The 17951-nt window shown below is 31.9% G+C and overlaps 3 protein-coding genes across 8 annotated transcripts; 2 read left to right on the top strand and 1 right to left on the bottom strand.

The window, feature by feature from the left end:
* Positions 1–35: 35 nt before the first annotated feature.
* MFS10 (major facilitator superfamily transporter 10) lies at positions 36–5139 on the top strand. Its single transcript, XM_033477618.2, has 7 exons — positions 36–423; positions 1201–1424; positions 1844–2080; positions 2160–2247; positions 2366–2586; positions 2668–3198; positions 3278–5139. Exons 1-7 carry the CDS (start codon positions 354–356, stop codon positions 3398–3400), a joined length of 1494 nt encoding a protein of 497 aa, XP_033333509.1. The 5' UTR covers positions 36–353; the 3' UTR covers positions 3401–5139.
* Positions 4644–9632, bottom strand: LOC117224575 (uncharacterized). Of its 2 annotated transcripts, XM_033477613.2 has the most exons (12): positions 9155–9632; positions 8857–8965; positions 8548–8760; positions 8159–8380; positions 7583–8079; positions 7333–7507; positions 6580–6915; positions 6302–6507; positions 5796–6027; positions 5494–5724; positions 5162–5413; positions 4644–5099 (listed from the first exon to the last, which is right to left on the bottom strand). In XM_033477613.2, the coding sequence occupies exons 3-12, from the start codon at positions 8647–8649 to the stop codon at positions 4872–4874; spliced, it is 2481 nt and encodes an 826-aa protein (XP_033333504.2). In that variant the 5' UTR covers positions 8650–8760; positions 8857–8965; positions 9155–9632; the 3' UTR covers positions 4644–4871. The 2 variants fall into 2 exon arrangements, with proteins under 2 accessions (XP_033333504.2, XP_076382931.1); XM_076526816.1 differs by having other exon boundaries at positions 8857–9632.
* A 511-nt stretch (positions 9633–10143) lies between these two features.
* Positions 10144–17583, top strand: Rab5 (RAS oncogene family member Rab5). 5 transcript variants are annotated; one of them, XM_033477632.2, is made up of 6 exons: positions 10144–10805; positions 12609–12777; positions 13314–13465; positions 13751–13967; positions 14271–14395; positions 16821–17583. In XM_033477632.2, the coding sequence occupies exons 2-5, from the start codon at positions 12615–12617 to the stop codon at positions 14381–14383; spliced, it is 645 nt and encodes a 214-aa protein (XP_033333523.1). In that variant the 5' UTR covers positions 10144–10805; positions 12609–12614; the 3' UTR covers positions 14384–14395; positions 16821–17583. The 5 variants fall into 5 exon arrangements, with proteins under 5 accessions (XP_033333523.1, XP_033333525.1, XP_033333520.1 ...); XM_033477634.2 differs by having other exon boundaries at positions 10160–10256; XM_033477629.2 differs by lacking the exon at positions 10144–10805 and adding an exon at positions 10952–10984.
* Positions 17584–17951: the final 368 nt, after the last annotated feature.

Raw genomic sequence — 17951 nt, 5'->3', positions numbered from 1 at the left:
CGAATACACTATGTATGTGTGAGACAGACAGCAATTTTCAGTTTAATTTGTGTGGAATGTATCAGATAGGAAATCTCAATTCAGTTAGTGTTAGTTTCGAATGACGCGGTGCGTAGTAATTCGCGCCAGTTTGATGTCTGTCATGATCTGACAGCAGACGATGGTGAAGTCTGCAGATCTTCGTTTGAATTCAAATTAAATTTCTGTCTAAAATATCAGATGCGTATAATTGCATCGATGTCCCGAGATAACAAACTACAGTCGTGCAAAACGAAATTATAACGTCGATGCTTGGACCACGATTGAAATATTGTTAAAGTGGTTGAACATCTGTAAAGTAGTGCACAAGCAACATGGAAGTGCTGGATCCTAGTGTCTCGCGAGATGACCAGCCTTTATGCATTAATGATTCTTTAGAAAAAGGTTTGTTTTTTACTTTCTTTTCATTCATTCATTATCTCTGTATGCGCTTCTTCTGTAAACAGTTATTTCTTATGTCTTTATCATTTGAATTGCATTACTTGTGAATCATGAATAGACATTGGTAGACATTGTTTGGATACAAAAGCCTGGCAGAACAGCTGCATGAGTAATCAATGATATCGTCATTTGTTAGAATTTTCATACGCGTTTTTTCTTCCGAGCCTGTGTGTTGAATGTATGTACTTGATTTTTTTATGGTTGCATGTTTGGTTTTCAACAACGTACATTATGATTATATTTCAACCTTTTAATTATTCTTATATTGCAATATGCGAGTAGCAAGTTCCATAACAGACAGTGTTATTAAAAATTTGTGACATTAATCATTGAACATGAAAAAAAAGAAATCGTATAATATATTGTCGGAAGATGCGTTAGGTTAATAAAAATAATTAATATTCTTAACAGCTTGATTGTTTAAATTTTATGAAGCAGAAAAACATTAATATTTACAGATAAAAACCATGACGTCAAACACATGAAGAATGTGTTGTAACTTTCGATTTGTTTATTTTACTACATAATCGTTTTAAAACTGCTATTTTATTTTTGATTTATCATAATTTTTAAATTGTAGTTTGTATTTAAAATGTTCTCCATCCAGTAGTCATAAAATGGATGTGTCAATATGTGACACTAATAATTATAATTATTAAATTATTGTGAATTATATAAAGAACTATCCATATTCAATATAAAATAATTCTTTTTTTTCAGTTACTCTACCGGAAGTATTATCAGATACAAAATCATGTATGAAAGCACGGTATACATTTGGTTTTTTAGGATTCCTAGGGTTTGCTTTAGTATATGCCATGAGAGTAAACTTATCTGTTGCCATTGTCGCAATGGTTAATCAGACAGCTATACCGCATACCGATGATAATGGTACTACCGATGTTTGCCATAATTACAAACCAATTAATGGAACATTTATTCCAGTGAGTTTTATCAAATATTTCTTATATTTAATGGCCGATTTTAATGTTAAGTGTACTTGTTACATTTTGTTTTTAAAATTTTTTATTCATTTATACTTTGACTCTATAATGTCGTATATTCTATCTGTACGCTGTTGATACAGATCAAATACCAACATTAATTGTCACTTCTCTATCATGCATATTATTACTCATACAGTTTTATCACTATTGATATGACCTCAGCACTATGATGTAACGCACATTGCAACCACGCATTTATTACCATTATCTTATTATAGTCTTATTATCTTGTACAGTTCCTTTATATCCATTATGCTTTCGATATTCTATAAACTTTTGATTTTGTTTGAGTTTCTGAAATCTTTCAATTTTATTTTAAATTAATATGTTTTTTAAAATTTTGTATATAATAACAGAGTGCAGGAAAGTTTGCCTGGGATGAAAAAACCCAAGGTATTATATTGGGTGCTTTTTTTCTTGGCTATGTAATTACAAATGTACCAGGTGGCAGAATGGCTGAGATATATGGGGGAAAACTAATTTATGGATTAGGTGTATTTCTGACCGCAGTATTGACTGTAGTTAGCCCTTTTGCAGCATATGCAGGATTAGTCCCATTTTTAGCTGTACGAGCAGCGGAAGGGTTTACAGAGGTATTTAACCTTTCTTCGAAGACAAGAAATATTTAATCTTGAAATCAAATTATTTAATAGTCTGACATTTTTTTTACAGGGTGTTACATATCCTGCAATGCATAGTATGTTAGCACGCTGGGTACCTCCTTTAGAAAGAAGTAAATTTGCTGCTGTAGTATATGCAGGTACTTTCCCATTTCAAATATTTGATATCAGTAAATTAAATATTCAATATTGATAAATAATGTATATATCGAATTTCCATTATGGCTTTACAATATTAATACAATCGGTTTAATATAGGAGCAAATTTTGGAACAGTTATATCATTACCAATGAGTGGATGGTTGTGTTCATTAGAACTTTCGGATGGATGGCCACTTGCATTTTATTTGTTTGGAGGGCTTGGAATTGTATGGTATGCATTTTGGCTAATTTTTGTGTTCGATACACCAGCATTGCATACGAGAATTGATCCCCTGGAAAGAGCATATATCGAAGCTAGCGTGGAAAAGGCGAATGAGGTTAATTTTTTACTTTACTCACTGAAATCGTACATTGATTTTCCTATTGAATATGGTCTAATCCAATTTGCATAAAAACAGGAAAACGATGTTGGAGTACCTTGGTTATCGGTATTCACATCGTTGCCAATGTGGGCTATAACGATAACACAATGCGGACAGTCATGGGCATTTTATACTCTTTTAACCGAGTTACCAACATATATGGATAAAATTTTACATTTTGATGTTCAGCAGGACGCATTTCTATCGGCACTGCCTTATTTAACCTCTTGGTTGGTCGGACTTGGTATATCAAGTTTTGCAGATGCCCTTCTTGCCCGTGAACTTTTATCCCCTTTAGCATCATTTAAATTGTGGAATACAGTGGCTTCATTAGGACCCAGCCTCAGCTTTATCGGTGCTATCTGGGCTGGATGCGATCGTATGACTGTAATGATGATGATCGCTGGCTTGGGCTCTTTGCAGGGTGCAATTTATGCTGGAAATCAAATGAATCACATTGCATTAGCACCACGATATGCCGGGACCCTTTACGGACTCACAAATGCTGCATCAAATGCTTGTGGTTTCTTAGCACCATATGTTATTGGAAGATTAGTTCAAGGACATGTTAGTATAGTAAAATAATTAATTGTATGTTTTTATATTTAATGCTAAACGTAATTATAATTTACCTGAATTTTTATAGGAAACGCTAGCGCGTTGGCATACTGTATTCTGGTTGGCAGCAGGAATAAATATGGCAACCAACTGCTTTTACTTAATCTTTGCATCTGCTACAGAGCAACCGTGGAGTAAAGGTAGCAGTTGATGACAAAGTTTCATTAGATGCGAAATATTTAACATGTAAAATAATTTATCATTAGACAGAGTCGCTCATTTTAATTTGTTAACACCTTTGCTGTGGTTGACACGGATCCGCGTTATTCGTGACCTTCGTGCATAGCGGCATTCTCATAACGCAGCGAATGTGTTAATAAGATTCTAATAATTTTTGGTCATATAAGTACGAATTTTTCGTTTCGATGTGTTTGTAAACAAAGAGGCTTTGGATTGGTCAAATTTATCCTTTTTATTCATTTTCATTACTGCTTTCTTTGTTACTATATTGACAAAGTATTGTCTATACTCCACGTTTGACATTCCAAAGAAGCTATTCGCATGACAATATAACTTTTGACAATGATGTTTTATTTTTCATATTTAATGCAATTTCATAACAATTAGATTGAAATAAAATTAATATTATCTTAACTGTAGAAAAAGTAATTTAATTTACTTTAATTATGAGACAAAGAAGTGCAAGTTATTGCAAGTATTTTTTATAATTATGTACAAGAAACATTGAAAAATCTCTCTATTCTAGTTTATACGTAGGAATTTTATATATAACTATAAACAATCGTCTAGAAATGATTGGCATAAAGCAGAGATATAACTTGTAAATTAATTACACTTGAGTTTTTATCACAATGGAAGGTGATAGAAGTATCTCTTACATGGCCGAAAATATCTTTTATGCAGAATATAAATTTTCTCTTTACATTTTTCACGGTGACAGCCGGCAGTATAGTATATGCATATTAAATTAAGGTAGTATATATATATATATATATATATATATATATACATTTTAAAAGTAGTGATACAACAATTTCTCTACAAGAAACATAAGAATATACTTTTATAATCATAACCAGAACCCATAGACACGAATTAAATCATTGTTCTATAAACAGGACAATAATTAAGAAGTAATCTAGTTTAGATGATATCAATATGTGATTTTAAAATAGAGAGAATAACAAGAAAATAAGATATCGGATATGTAAATATTCATTATTTACTTTTACTCAAGATTCAAATAATTATATTTAAATCATTAGAATAGTTTAATATAAGAGACCTTACAAAACGTATTAATTCAAAGAGAAAAATTATTATTGTACTTGTCTGCTTCATGTACAACTAGGTTGTACTTGTATCTTATCTTATCTTGTCTTGTGTCAAAATATAAAATCGCAACTGCATGTGGAAAGAACATGCACTTGATATAGACAAGAAAACTTATATTTACAAGAAGAACCATATATAATCAACCAGTTGCTGGTTCTTTGATATACATACAAATACTTATAATGCAATGTATTTTTTGTAAATTTTGTTAAAATTATATATAAGAAAAATGTGGTACAAATAATATATTTCATAGAATATATTGCTATCAAATTATTTTGATAATTTCCAAGGATTGCTGTATCTCAAAAATTATCCAGTAGGTATTAGCTTGTGTTTAAGTCTTCTTTTTTCTTTGCAGTAAGTTCGAAAATCATGTCTCTCATGCGGCTTAAATCCGTCAATTCTGTTCTTAATTTTTTTAGACTTTCCTCTCGTTCTGCAATAGTCTGTTCATATGTATGTACTAATTGTGATAGCTGTTGTGTTTCTTGTTTAAGAGCAGAAATATCTTTCTGATTGGATTGTATCTCCGCATGTTTCAATTCTATCATCTGTTGAAAATTAAACAATAATAAAACTATTGTAATAATATTTTTAACTTCTATATACATACCTGTTCCTTCTTGTTCAGTTGATCTTGCATTTTATGAAGAACTTTACTCAGCTCGTGATTTTTATTGACCATTTCTGTAGTTCGTGTATTCGCATTTGCGCATTCTGCTTCCAATTCCTTTATTTTTTTTGTTAATGCTTCCATCCGATTAATACTACTATCCAATTCATGTTTATACTGTGATATTAATACATTTTGGTGTTCAATCTTCGTAGACTTCTCACCGACTATCTTTTTCAATCCTTCAATTTCCTATAAATGTATTTATGCCTTATATTTTTAAGCAAATTTTGTACTTTTACAACTATACATTTGCTACAAAGTGTATGAACCTGTTTCTTAATAGCCATTGCTTTTTTACTTTGTTCCTCGGCTTCAGCAAGTTTTACAGTTAACGTAGACTTCACACCTTCCAAACATTGTTGCGTGTCAAATAGCATTTGATGTAAACGACTTGATTCAGCCACTACTTGTGCAAGTCTATGTTGCAAACTGATTCCATGATTATTTGCTGCTTCCAAACTGGATTGCATCGCACGTTCTGCATGTCTCATCGCTGCTAACTTCAAAAAAGAGAAATAAATATAAAATGCACCTTGTTTTTAAAGAATTAAAGTCATATAGAATGTGGTACCTTATATTCATACAGTTCCATAACTGCTGATGTAGTGATGTCACTCATTTGATTTGTTAATTTTGCTAAGAAAGTATCAAGGCGTTCTTCTTGTGCAAAAGAAAAAAGCGGAGCCATTTCGCTATTTGGATTTACGGACATTTTACTTCCAATGCTTGCTACCACACCAGAAGTACTTTGTACCAATATCAGAGGTTCTAATTGTTTCATACAGAATGCTACCGTGGAAACACTTATCACAGAAAAACATGAAATGCAATTTACGTGTAATAATAAATGTGTCTAAAAATTATTGTCAGTAATAACTAAAATAATTTATTGTAAAAATCATGTGATTTTAAGGACAACGTCAAAGCACTATAGAAGCAAATGTCAATTATCACGATTTAAAAATCTAGAATAAAAATGAACGCTGTGACCTATTTTCATTAATAATGAGAATATAGCAATAGCCCGTTCAAACTATAATTCTTTCAGAGGTCTTTATATAAAAGTATGAAATCTACCATTCCTGAGGAAATCCTACGGTAGATGTCAGCTGTAAAACTTTCTGCTTGACATCGGTATCGCCAATAAATAACGCATGTGCCATTGTCATTTGAATTTGTCTCTTTCGAAGTAATTCAGAATATAATGTTAACCAATTGGAATTATGAGCTGCCAAATCAGCTATTAAAGCTAATGCATGAATACATAGATTTGTATTAGGATTCTGGAAACATTGTAACTTAAATTAATAATCGTTTAAAACTAGTAGCATTACATAGGAAAGGAAAGACAATACCTGAATATATTTTCCAGGAAAATCATCAGCTGTACATGATTCAGAATCCAACAACGGACTCAATAATTTGTATATCGTTTGTTCACTCAAGGACTGCATAACTTTAGTTCTAAGTGTAGGAGTTTTAACCATTTCTTGAAATAATTGCATTAACTCTGCCAGTCTTGTTTCTGTTTCTAAACTCAATTCCTGCACTCCTTGAATTCCACTCTTTTCTGAATTTATGATTAGCATCAATACAGAAGCATCTAGTTCTGCTAATACTTCGGACGACGTCTTTGTACGACGTGCTTCGATTACAGTGACTCTTATTAAGGTCAATGCTTTAGAACACACCTAGTTTAATAAATTTTATCTATTAATATTAACATATTGATAAGAGATATATGAAAACCAGAAAATATTAGATCATGAATTATTTTCGGGGTCGGATTGAATATTCCCTAAATTTCAAGAACCCGAGTTCACTACGAAATGAGCTTCGTTTCCCTATGGTTGGCGATATAGATTTTTTAGCAAGAATAGGATTATCAGGAGATATTGTAGAGCAACTATCTTTTCCAATGGCAATATAGAGTAAAATATCATGTTATTTATTTAATACATAATATAATCCTAAAAAGTTCCTAATATTTGTGCCCGAGATATCTTTGAGAACAATCTCGATCCAATCTAAGTATCCCGAAATTTTCGGGGTTTTCGCACACCTTTATCGATGCATGAAAAAAATTATATTTTCAAGTTACCACGAACCTGTTCTACAGGAACCCATGTCATAGCAGTCTTTACACATAAAGGATATAAATGTATTAAGGCAGACAATTTTAACTTCACTAACGATGCTAGAAATTCCATCATAAGGGCAACACATTCTGGATCTGCATTGTCTTCTAATATAGACAACACATTTTCTACGTCCTTTCCATAACTAATTAAAAAGAAAAAATGATTTAGCATCGTAACCAAAATGTTTAAATATGTATCATTCGATACATATACTTACTGTACATATGTAAGTAGTATAGAATGAGAATGTTCATTTTGCCCAACATCGTTGAAAAAGTCTGTAACATGTCTGAGGAGAAGAACATCCCTCTGTTTCATTGCAGTAATAAGACTGCTAAATGTAACAGCAGCAAAATCTAAAATGTATTTTTCTGAGATGTTCATATTTGTATGCTCTAATATAATTAAAAGTTTGCAACACTGTACATTGATGTTAACACTACAGTGTTGCAGCTTCAGCAATGTCCTCATAAATGCTTTTGTATCGATTGTTCTCATTAAAGTATATACTGCTGGTAGATTTTTGTAACAAAGGTTCACTAATACCCCAAGCGAAAGAGCAATAATGTCTTCTTCTTTGGACTGTGTTGCCCACTGAGTTAATATGGATATTAGATAAGGTAAATGAGCTTCTTGCCAAGAAATTTTGATCCCATACGTCAATTCTTGAAGTAATTTTAATACCCTTATTCTTTTTTCAGTTGTTAAATTAGCCTAAAAGATTTTTAAATGAAAATGTATATATCGAAATATATAATTTTTTTCCTTTACTGTACGAGTAAGTGTTTCATACTTCCAATAATCTTGCCAATATGGGTGCAAATTTATAGGTGTGTATAAGAGCTTGTTTAGCAGCTGCATTGCGACAAGCATTTTGTAAAACATCGACTGCGCTCCAGATCAAGGTAGTCCTAGATGCCAAAGAATTCATAAGCTCGTGTAGACTGACATAAAACTCTGCAGCTACGCTGGTTCCAGGGTCGAATATGCTCAAATCCAATGAAACGCTTATTACCTTTTGAACACAAATTTTTTATTGTAAAAACTGATTCACACATTTTGTTTCTAAAATATTATTACTTTATTATGTTTCATACTATTACTTTTTCTTGGACGTTTTCATGTCAATAGTTTAGCAAATATTATATTATATTAAATAAATAGAAATAAATTGTAACTTACACCAAGATTTCGTTGTAAAACTGAGGCAATTGTTTCACTCGGATGTTTGATATATTCGACAACCGCAGATATAAATGTTCTCATAGGCTGATATTTTTCCATTTTATTCGACTTGTATCTCCCGAATAATTAAAGTAGTTAAAATACCGCCTTTTTATAAATGTGGTTAACATTAAAACTGATCCAGCAGATCCTTTTCATAAAGTGGAATTCCTGTAATTGATGTTTATCATTCATTCGATAAAACATTTATAAAAGAAATAACAATACATTCGTGTAATACATATATGTAATATAAAATATTCTCACAGGTGCATCCTGATAATTGGACACGTGTATTTTTGTTATGTATAAATGCCTCACAAGATTGATAATGAGAAATATCGTCTCGCGCAAAACTGGTATTTGGTAACCATCTCTAAAATTGAATTTTAAAAGATAGATGTAAGGATGGCAAAACATACGCACGAAATTCCTATATAATGTGTATATTTTAACTAAATTTGCAAAAAAAGTAAAATTTTAGTTTATTCGCATTAATTATTATTGTAACAAATGTAGCTTTAAGGAGATGATTAGATACATTATTAGAAATTATAATTGTGACCTAAGTTGTCAACTGGGAATTCTTAATACGTAATCTTGCTTTGTAGCGTCGTGTTTTTATATTAATCACTTCACAGTACATCCAATAATATTTCTCTGTGTCCCTCGACCAAAAACGTCATCGAGTCGTCAACCAGTAGAAAATAATGTCTATTACTCGATGGCGTCCATCGTGTCCCGCAATTCCATGTGACGCTATAGAAAATCTGCAATTCTTGTTGTTGCCAAAATAAAGTTCCTAGTACATACATACATATGTGCTTTTAAATGTGCACCAGAGCCGTGTAGTAACTCGATTACATTTTTATCCATTATCTCGATACTATTACCCTCTTGCAATAAGAGTTACTACTAATTGGGTAATGCGCGAAAATAAAAATTTTTTACAGTGCGTCCTTAAGAATGAAAATATTATTTTTATCGTGTCACATAGATGTGTATATATATTTATAATCAATTTCTAAAGAAGCGTGATCTACAACATTCGAAAGCCACAATTTGTAATTTTAAGTGTATAATTAAATGTATAAAATAAAAATATGAAATTATACAGAGTAGAATTCCATATGTAGGAAAGAATTGAAGGAGATCAGGGCAGCCTTCGTTTTCAAATTATCGATGATTAAAGATCTCCTCGATCTTCCAATAGTAACACATGGAAGTCAGATCGTAGTCACAATGTACATATGTCTGTATTGTATGTACATATACAGGTATTATGCAAGTTACGTACGATATACATATACGCATTCATAAAAATATAAATTTTATGTAATGCAAGGATCTTAGTGTGTGCACCTATGTATGTATCCGCAGACACTTGTACATTGAAAATTGGTTTTTGAAAAAATGTAAAAATCTCTCTAGCATGCATACATGTATAATATGTATTATGTGTGTGTAGTAGACACTATGTACATGCGTGCATGCGCAATGTTACTGTTATCGGTCGAGAGAGGCGCTGTTCTCTGATCGCTTTCATCGAAATGCGCCATTTCTGACTCGAGGAAAAAGAAAACGACATTGAAGGAAGGTATCCTCGAAAGATCTTCCTTGGTCGAAGTCACTTCGTCGTTTCATCAAGATATCTCGAACGATTGCTGGTAATTGACTAATTCGTCAATCATCGGAGAAGATTTGCGTGTGCGCGATCTACGGGTACACCGTTGTAAACGAAAGTGTCACAGCACTGTGTGTTCCGTGTACGTGATTTGAGCCTCAGCTTGGTTCCATTTATGTAGTGCGAACAAATTCGTCAATTTGAAACATAAATCGCATCGAATTCAAGGAAATACTATTATTATACGTTCGTTCGAGAAAGTGCTGCATGGAACATCTGTGGTTCTGGGAAAAGTGCTAAAATCTCTTCCTCGAACAGAAAAGGGGAGTGTGAAAAAAACCAACGATCTTCGCAGAGTCGTGTGTCTGGTGTGTGTACCAACCGGAGCTGTCATAAATGTACACATTCTATATAGATTGCACAATCTATGCTCTGTTAGTGGGCCGATTTACTGGAGACAAGTGATCGTGTCTGACGCGCGGCAGTGAATTGACATTAATCATCGTCGCGCGGTGTTGTGCACCCATCGACCTAAACGTCTAAAGAGCTAGTGCCGCATTTCTATCCAACGGCGAACTTCCTCACCCAGCAGGTTAAGCATCGAAAATTCGACTTTTCCATCTTGTTAGGTGTCCCAATTCATGCTACCAGAGAACTACATTTTTCATGTTTTTCTTTTTTTTTTTCTATGAATTTTCGTGCATGAGAGGATCGGTTGTTTATGGACAGTGTCATTTACGATAGAGACGCAGAATGTCATCTACGATAGAGGTGCTCGATAGATGTGTCTATATTGTTCGCCTTTTGGCGTGTACACTATCATACGGATGTTGATAAGATCCTGGGCACCCTCCAACACGCGATTTCTTTAATCTGTGTTCCATTCTTCTACCGTCTTTTTTTGTCAAGTATCAAAACTTTTTAATTTCCCAAGAGATTCGATATTTCAGATCGTGCTGACGTTTCACGGGCGGTGACAAGTACTCAGAGCCGTAACTATCGTGGCGCATCATTTACTCCCTTTATTCGTCTCTCTTCGTTTCTCTCTTGTAATCTCTCGAGTGGAACAGAGAAACGGAGAACGTGAATGAGCGAGTGCAAGAGAGAAAGGTAGAATGAGCGTAAGCAGTGAAAGAAGGAAAGACCCTGCGAATGAGTAACTGAATGCGAGAGAAAGAGGATCGTACTTTAAGCGAATAACGGAGCGAGAGGAAAGAAGACAGAGTTTAGTGAGCATGTATAAGAGAGATAGCGAATGATGAGTTATACCAGGATAAAGCGAGAAAGAGAATTCGCGCGCGCGTACACAGAACTCTATGCGTCCTTATCGGTTTCTTTCTTTCGCAGTCCTTATGCACCGCTTTAACGGTTTCTCGTGATTTTTCGATAATACCATTTCGTCGAAGGTTATGAGGTATTGGTTACGTAGATAACTTTGGGTGAGTCTTTTTTACGAGTACGATAGTTGCACGTAACTTAGTGTACTCGCCAGTGTGCATCCAATAACACGTATGTGTGATCGTGTTTTTCATTCGATTCGTTCTCACTCTTATGAACGTTTTTTTCCTATGAGTCCATACTCGGACTCGTGTGCGATGCGGACCTGTTTCCTTCTAGTCACCGTGTTGTACGAATCCTGTGATCGCCGTGAACCTTGCTGCGTTTAGTCACTCTATCTTACCGATCCTTACTCTTCGTTCAATCTCTTAAAACGAATCTTCGTATTATCATTTATAGAGCTCAAGTTCGATCAACGGTAACATTATTGCGAATCAACGCCGAGCTGCTCAATCTTTGAGACTAGCTCCGCGAACTAATTGGCTAATGTAATTAACAAGAGCTCCGCTTTAATGTGTTAAATGGTATACGCTATTATTTTCTTTTAGTTTTATCCACTGTACTTTTCATTTGTGAGTAGAAATCAATCATAATATAAAAGATAATGAAATTTTGCGTACTTGTTTGCACAGTAATCGGTATCTAGCTTTTATGACTTCGAGACTCGCCGAGCATCGTGTGTTTAAACTCGTTGATATGTGAATGACGCGATTTAATTCCAGTTTATTAATTTCACTGTATTATTTTGTATACTTTAGCAGGGTATCGACCTCTTGAAATCTTTGAATTCGGTGACACGTTAATCTGTGTTTCAAAACATCTTTCATTTCGTAAAAAGAATTAATAATTCTTTGCAAGACTTTGTAAAATTTGATTATGATTATGATTATGATTACAATGCATAAAAGTAGAATCCTCGTCTATCGAATGAAGTTTCAATATAAACAGACATTTATCTATCGATTTAAATGAAATATTTTGAATAAGGACCATTTATTACCTTATGCTTTAAAAACATAATATATTTCGTTGAAATTAATAACTATTTTGTATCTAGGTAATCATGGCTAATCGGGGTACAGCCCAGAGGCCAAATGGTTCGACGCAAGGAAAGATTTGCCAGTTCAAATTAGTATTGCTCGGAGAATCCGCGGTTGGTAAATCAAGCCTTGTGTTGAGGTTTGTGAAAGGACAGTTTCACGAGTACCAAGAGAGTACTATCGGAGGTAGGAAATCTTTTTATAAAATTTATACCATTATTTTAATAAATGGGCCAAGCTATTTCTTTGTTTCAAAGGAGATTAATATTTTCCAAATACACATTGCTGCACTGGCACGGTTGTTTCTTTTATTTAAATGTAACCTTAGACGCTGTCATAAATAATATATTAAATTATATAGAGAAATATATTAAAAAAGCATAGAAAGTAATACTAAAATCTTAAAATATTTGCTGAAATTTTAAATATACAAGGAAATATCTCGTTACGCGTGGCACCAATTTTACACACGAAGAGTCGTATATTTACGTCCGAACGGTAAACCAATTAGATAGACATTTATGTAAAAATCATACTTAAGATAATAAAGGCTATTAGATAATAGAAAGATAGTTAGAGATTAGATAAAATACATTTCATTTAAGAAGCTTTTTATAATTTGGGAAAGCACATTCTAATTTGTCATAGATAGAATTACCTTGTACTACCATCGGAAGAATTATCTCTTGGACATCATTATTTGATTGTGTTAATGTTTTTAGCTGCATTTTTAACACAAACAGTATGTCTGGATGATACAACTGTAAAATTTGAGATTTGGGATACAGCAGGCCAAGAACGTTATCATAGTCTTGCGCCAATGTATTATCGAGGTGCACAGGCAGCCATTGTTGTGTATGACATAACAAACCAGGCAAGTAAAAATTATTAAAACAAAATATTTAACTTAATTATAAATGATATTTCCATACACGCCAAAGATTATAATGTAATCAAGGTAAATGATATTCTAAAGATAATAGCAGACCTATAATTATTTGTTTCGACTTTGTCTATATTTTGTAGCATTCTTTTAAGCTTAATTCTGGGTTTTCTATTTAGTAGGGTCTAAATATATCTCTACTTTATATCTTTCAAACGTTTCTAATTATTTATTTTATGCTAGTTGTATGGATTAATTTTTTAATTAAATATGTAGGACACATTTGTACGTGCCCAAACGTGGGTGAAGGAATTGCAACGACAAGCCAGTCCGAGCATAGTTATAGCATTAGCTGGAAATAAAGCAGACCTTTCAAATAAGAGAGTTGTAGAATTTGATGAAGCTCAAACATATGCAGATGAAAATGGCCTTCTTTTCATGGAAACTTCAGCCAAAACAGCGATGAATGTTAACGATATATTCCTAGCGATAGGTAAGTTAATTTTTCAATTTCTCTCTCTCTCTCTCTCTCTCTCTCTCTCTCTCTCTCTCTCTCTCTATTACATAAATGAAATTAATGATTCCGTTCGAAATAAAAACAATGCTGGAGAATGGTTTGGCAACATTTGCAATTATAATCATGATAATGTTATCTATGGAATATGAAAAGGGCATCTGGTTTTGAAATAGTATCCGTTATCGTACTAGAATTCATTTCTTACTATATTTTCATTCTTTTACGTAGTAATAACTATATGAATTTACAAATAAATTTCGTCGTACCAATTTTTTGCAGCTAAGAAACTTCCAAAAAATGAACAATCAGGAAGTGTAAGTACGAGTGGTCAAGGTCGTCGATTAGTTGAGACAGAAGGACAAAAGGCAGCAACTGGCAATTGTTGCAAGTGATTATCCAAATCTGTACGTGTTAAATACTGTATTGGTATATATTTTTATATTAGTTACAATTGGTCACCTTGGTGGTCAACAATACTGGAAGTAATATCTATTGAGCAGTCACAAACCAATCGATATATGCATCAGATATGTTATGGGTTCAATGTTTAGTATAATAATACATTATGTCTAGATATTTTTATAATGCAAAAATGTATAAGGAGAAAAGATTGATGGTTTTGCAGTGGAAACAGATTTGATATTAACTAGGTTAGAAATCTGCAATTTATGGGTTTTTGATGAGAAAATATGTATTAGATTGTGGAATATGTGCATAAATATTTCTGTAGTACATTTTTCTGTTAAATTTAATATTTTTATTGCATATATTCCGAACTAATTTCAATCTTTGTATTTATTAAGTAAGTAAAGTTAGAAGTTGAAACCGTATTTTTTTCCTTAAATCTTTATTGTACGTATGTTAATTGATAATGTAAAAAAGAATTTTGCATAAACAAGTTGCTGTTATAGAAGAATTTATAAAATTCTTGAAACTCGGTGAATAAATATGTCACGTCTTGTATGTGACGTTATCAAAAAATAGTATTTTCCATTAATTAAGGAATTAATTATAAAATGTGTTGTAGTAACATACACAAGTTCAATCGTTACTTTACTATACACGAAAACTTATAAATTCCAAACATTTTGGCATTTAACAAATATTTTTTTAAAATAAAAGAATTTCATATTTATATAAGAATTTCCTTATACAATTATTGTATCTCACATAGCTTAGAGTAATTATTGCAGTGAATACTAGTGCGCAGTTTAAGTATTTGATACTTTCTTTTCCTATGTGTAAACGTTCAACATGATTTTATACTCTTATTTTATCGCGCTTATGATATTGTTGCAAAAATTTTAGTCATGCTTATTATTTACACGATATTGTGAGTAAATATGTATACACATTCGTTTATACTTTATATTTTGAATTTTGCAAGATCCAGCCACACGATAGTGATGCCTGTAGTATGTTCATAAATATGATATACTTTGCTTACTACATTTATTTCTCTTAATTTTTATTTAATTAATATTTACATAGCAGTTATTTTTACATTATAAATTATATAGTGGATTGTTAGATGCAAAAGTAAATAATCCTTGTAAAATATTCACCACCTTGTTACTGTAAATCTCAGAATGACATTAAAGAAAATGTTAATTTCTTATTCAAAAGTTGAGTCTTTTGATTTAACTAATGCAACTCTTTAAGTTCTTTGATAAACACGTTTGTCTCTAAGTATTTTAGTGTCGTCAATTTTTGCAGATATTAAATTTAAGCTATTGCTATTTATTATTTACACAAATCATTTACTTTCTCTTAGTTAAATTATATAGCTTTTGCATAATTCATTTTTTTATATTTCATTTCTTCGTAGATGATATATTTCATATAAAATTTTCTTTTTATGTAAATTTAAGTGTTCAAAGTGGACAAACAATTTTGAAATTACTGTTTGTAACAACGTTTTAAGTGTAAAGTACGATTAGTTGTCACAAGTTTTCAAATTGCAAAGGATAATTCAAGTATGAAAAGTGTTCTTTTTTACAACTACACATTAGATTTATTTGAAACACCTCCTAGGTAAGTTAATATAGTGTAACCATAATTTACTTATAAGCATGATTAATGGTAATTTAATTACTTCATTGTAGAATATTCTGTTTGAGTTATATTAAACCATCGATGTAGGTTTTTTAACGTGACCATCAATTTTTAAGAACATATATACGTGTGTGTGTGTAATTTTTGCCTTCAATCTTCTCTGTCTGTTATAATTTCTGAGTTATAAAGTACAATTATATATGCTCTACATATTCCTAAATATAACCTGAATTTTTGAGTTGGGAATCTTGCTCGAGTATCTTTGCGAGTCATTGAAAAAGGGAGTCAGTTTGTTCAAATAAGTATTACTGGTACTTATAACCATATAGCAATGTACATTGACATGCATTTAAATGATTATGATTATGATAATTTAATTTTTACATGTGCGTAAATATTTTGATCTTTTAATAACAAAAATGCGACTATTGAGGGGCGTTGTTACTAATTAATACTGCTAACAATCAATCTTAGTTAGTTACAACGACTTTCTGATCATGAAAATTTATTACTAAAACCTATATCAATGGTTGCTATGTAATTCATTGCATTTACACACTATTCTCAGAAATATTAACTGTTTAAATTTTTAATGATAGATTTTCATAACTGCAATTTTTGAACAATAAACGTGCATTATTTTGAATATTTATAGTCTATTTTGTTCTTCTCTTATAACAGATAACATTGTAAATTAAGTACAAATTTCATTGTTTTCTCAGATGTAATTTGTTTTATAAATCACTGTAGGAGCGCACCACTTTTTGCTTGCAGATATGTACCATAATCCAAAAATATAAGTACACCATGAATGTGTCCGCATTGAATTTGAATGGAACGTAAAACGATGGAAAAATGCCACTATTATGGAATGGGAGGTGAACTATGCAGGACGAACATTTTTGCCTGAGTGATTAATTTAGAAAAATGCGTGTATCACGTTTCATTCGAAGATATATCATCTATTTTGAGTATCAGATCTATCGAAAAAAGGAAGAGAGAGAGAGAGAGAGAGAACGAGCGAGCGAGAGAGAGAGAGAGAGAGAGAGAACGAGCGAGAGAGAGAGAGAGAGAGAACGAGAAAGAGTGAGAGCGAGAGAGAGAGAGATTTGGTGAACTCCCATTTGTAATTCTAGTAGTAATGGGCGGTGTTCGTTATAAATATAAATATATATATAAATATATAAATACGATTATACTATAAATCATATATAATTAATATGATTTATATAATAAGTAATGTTAATGGTAATAAGTAATAATGATAATATTAATGGTAAATTGATTATTAATAATATTAATATTAGTAATAATATACATTTAAAATATACAATGTATGATGAATTTTTGGCACGCAAAACATCTTGTAAGATAGTAGGCCATTCCTGCTGCTAATTACCTATGTATTTACTTTCTTAGTTTGTAAACATGTATAACAAATTTTTGCTCCGAAATATATTGTATATTAATTTTATTCAATAATTCATGATAAATTATAAATGATTACACAAGAGAAAGAATAAACTTGTGAATATTATTATCGGCTCCGTCACATTCACCGTTCACTCTCGTCCAAAAAGATCGCATATAAATAAATCTATTATTTCGATGCGAACAGAAATAGAATAGAATTCTTGAGAAATAATTTAATTTATTATGAAAACACCCTTAAATATTTCGCGCTTTTTACAAAGTAAAAGGAAATAGCAGCTCGTCAAGTAACAGTGTTACCAACGTGTACACATTTTATAAACTTCTGCAAGATGTTGGTATTATTACTTGCGATTTTTGTTACGAATTTGAATTCAAAAGTTTAACATCTTTATATGTGCGATGTTCGCTCAGTTAGAGATTACAGTTAAACGCAGTAATTTCGAATAATGTCGACTAAATTTATGATAACAA

The sequence above is a fragment of the Megalopta genalis genome, chromosome 16 (genome assembly GCF_051020955.1).
Source record: "Megalopta genalis isolate 19385.01 chromosome 16, iyMegGena1_principal, whole genome shotgun sequence".
NCBI classification, from domain to species: domain Eukaryota; kingdom Metazoa; phylum Arthropoda; class Insecta; order Hymenoptera; family Halictidae; genus Megalopta; species Megalopta genalis.
The sequence above is the reverse complement of the archived record's forward strand: the minus strand, read 5'-3'. Positions and strand labels throughout refer to the sequence as shown.

Coding starts and splice junctions, on each gene's coding strand:
- Rab5 (XM_033477629.2), top strand. Junction 12,778..13,313: donor CCAAGAGAGTACTATCGGAG/GTAGGAAATCTT, acceptor TAATGTTTTTAG/CTGCATTTTTAACACAAACA. Junction 13,466..13,750: donor TGTATGACATAACAAACCAG/GCAAGTAAAAAT, acceptor TTAAATATGTAG/GACACATTTGTACGTGCCCA.
- LOC117224575 (XM_076526816.1), bottom strand. CDS start 8,649: ATGGAAAAATATCAGCCTATGAGAACATTTATATCTGCGGTTGTCGAA. Junction 8,080..8,158: donor TATTGGCAAGATTATTGGAA/GTATGAAACACT, acceptor AAAATCTTTTAG/GCTAATTTAACAACTGAAAA. Junction 5,100..5,161: donor AACTGAACAAGAAGGAACAG/GTATGTATATAG, acceptor AATTTTCAACAG/ATGATAGAATTGAAACATGC.
- MFS10 (XM_033477618.2), top strand. CDS start 354: ATGGAAGTGCTGGATCCTAGTGTCTCGCGAGATGACCAGCCTTTATGC. Junction 1,425..1,843: donor TTAATGGAACATTTATTCCA/GTGAGTTTTATC, acceptor ATATAATAACAG/AGTGCAGGAAAGTTTGCCTG. Junction 2,248..2,365: donor TGCTGCTGTAGTATATGCAG/GTACTTTCCCAT, acceptor GGTTTAATATAG/GAGCAAATTTTGGAACAGTT.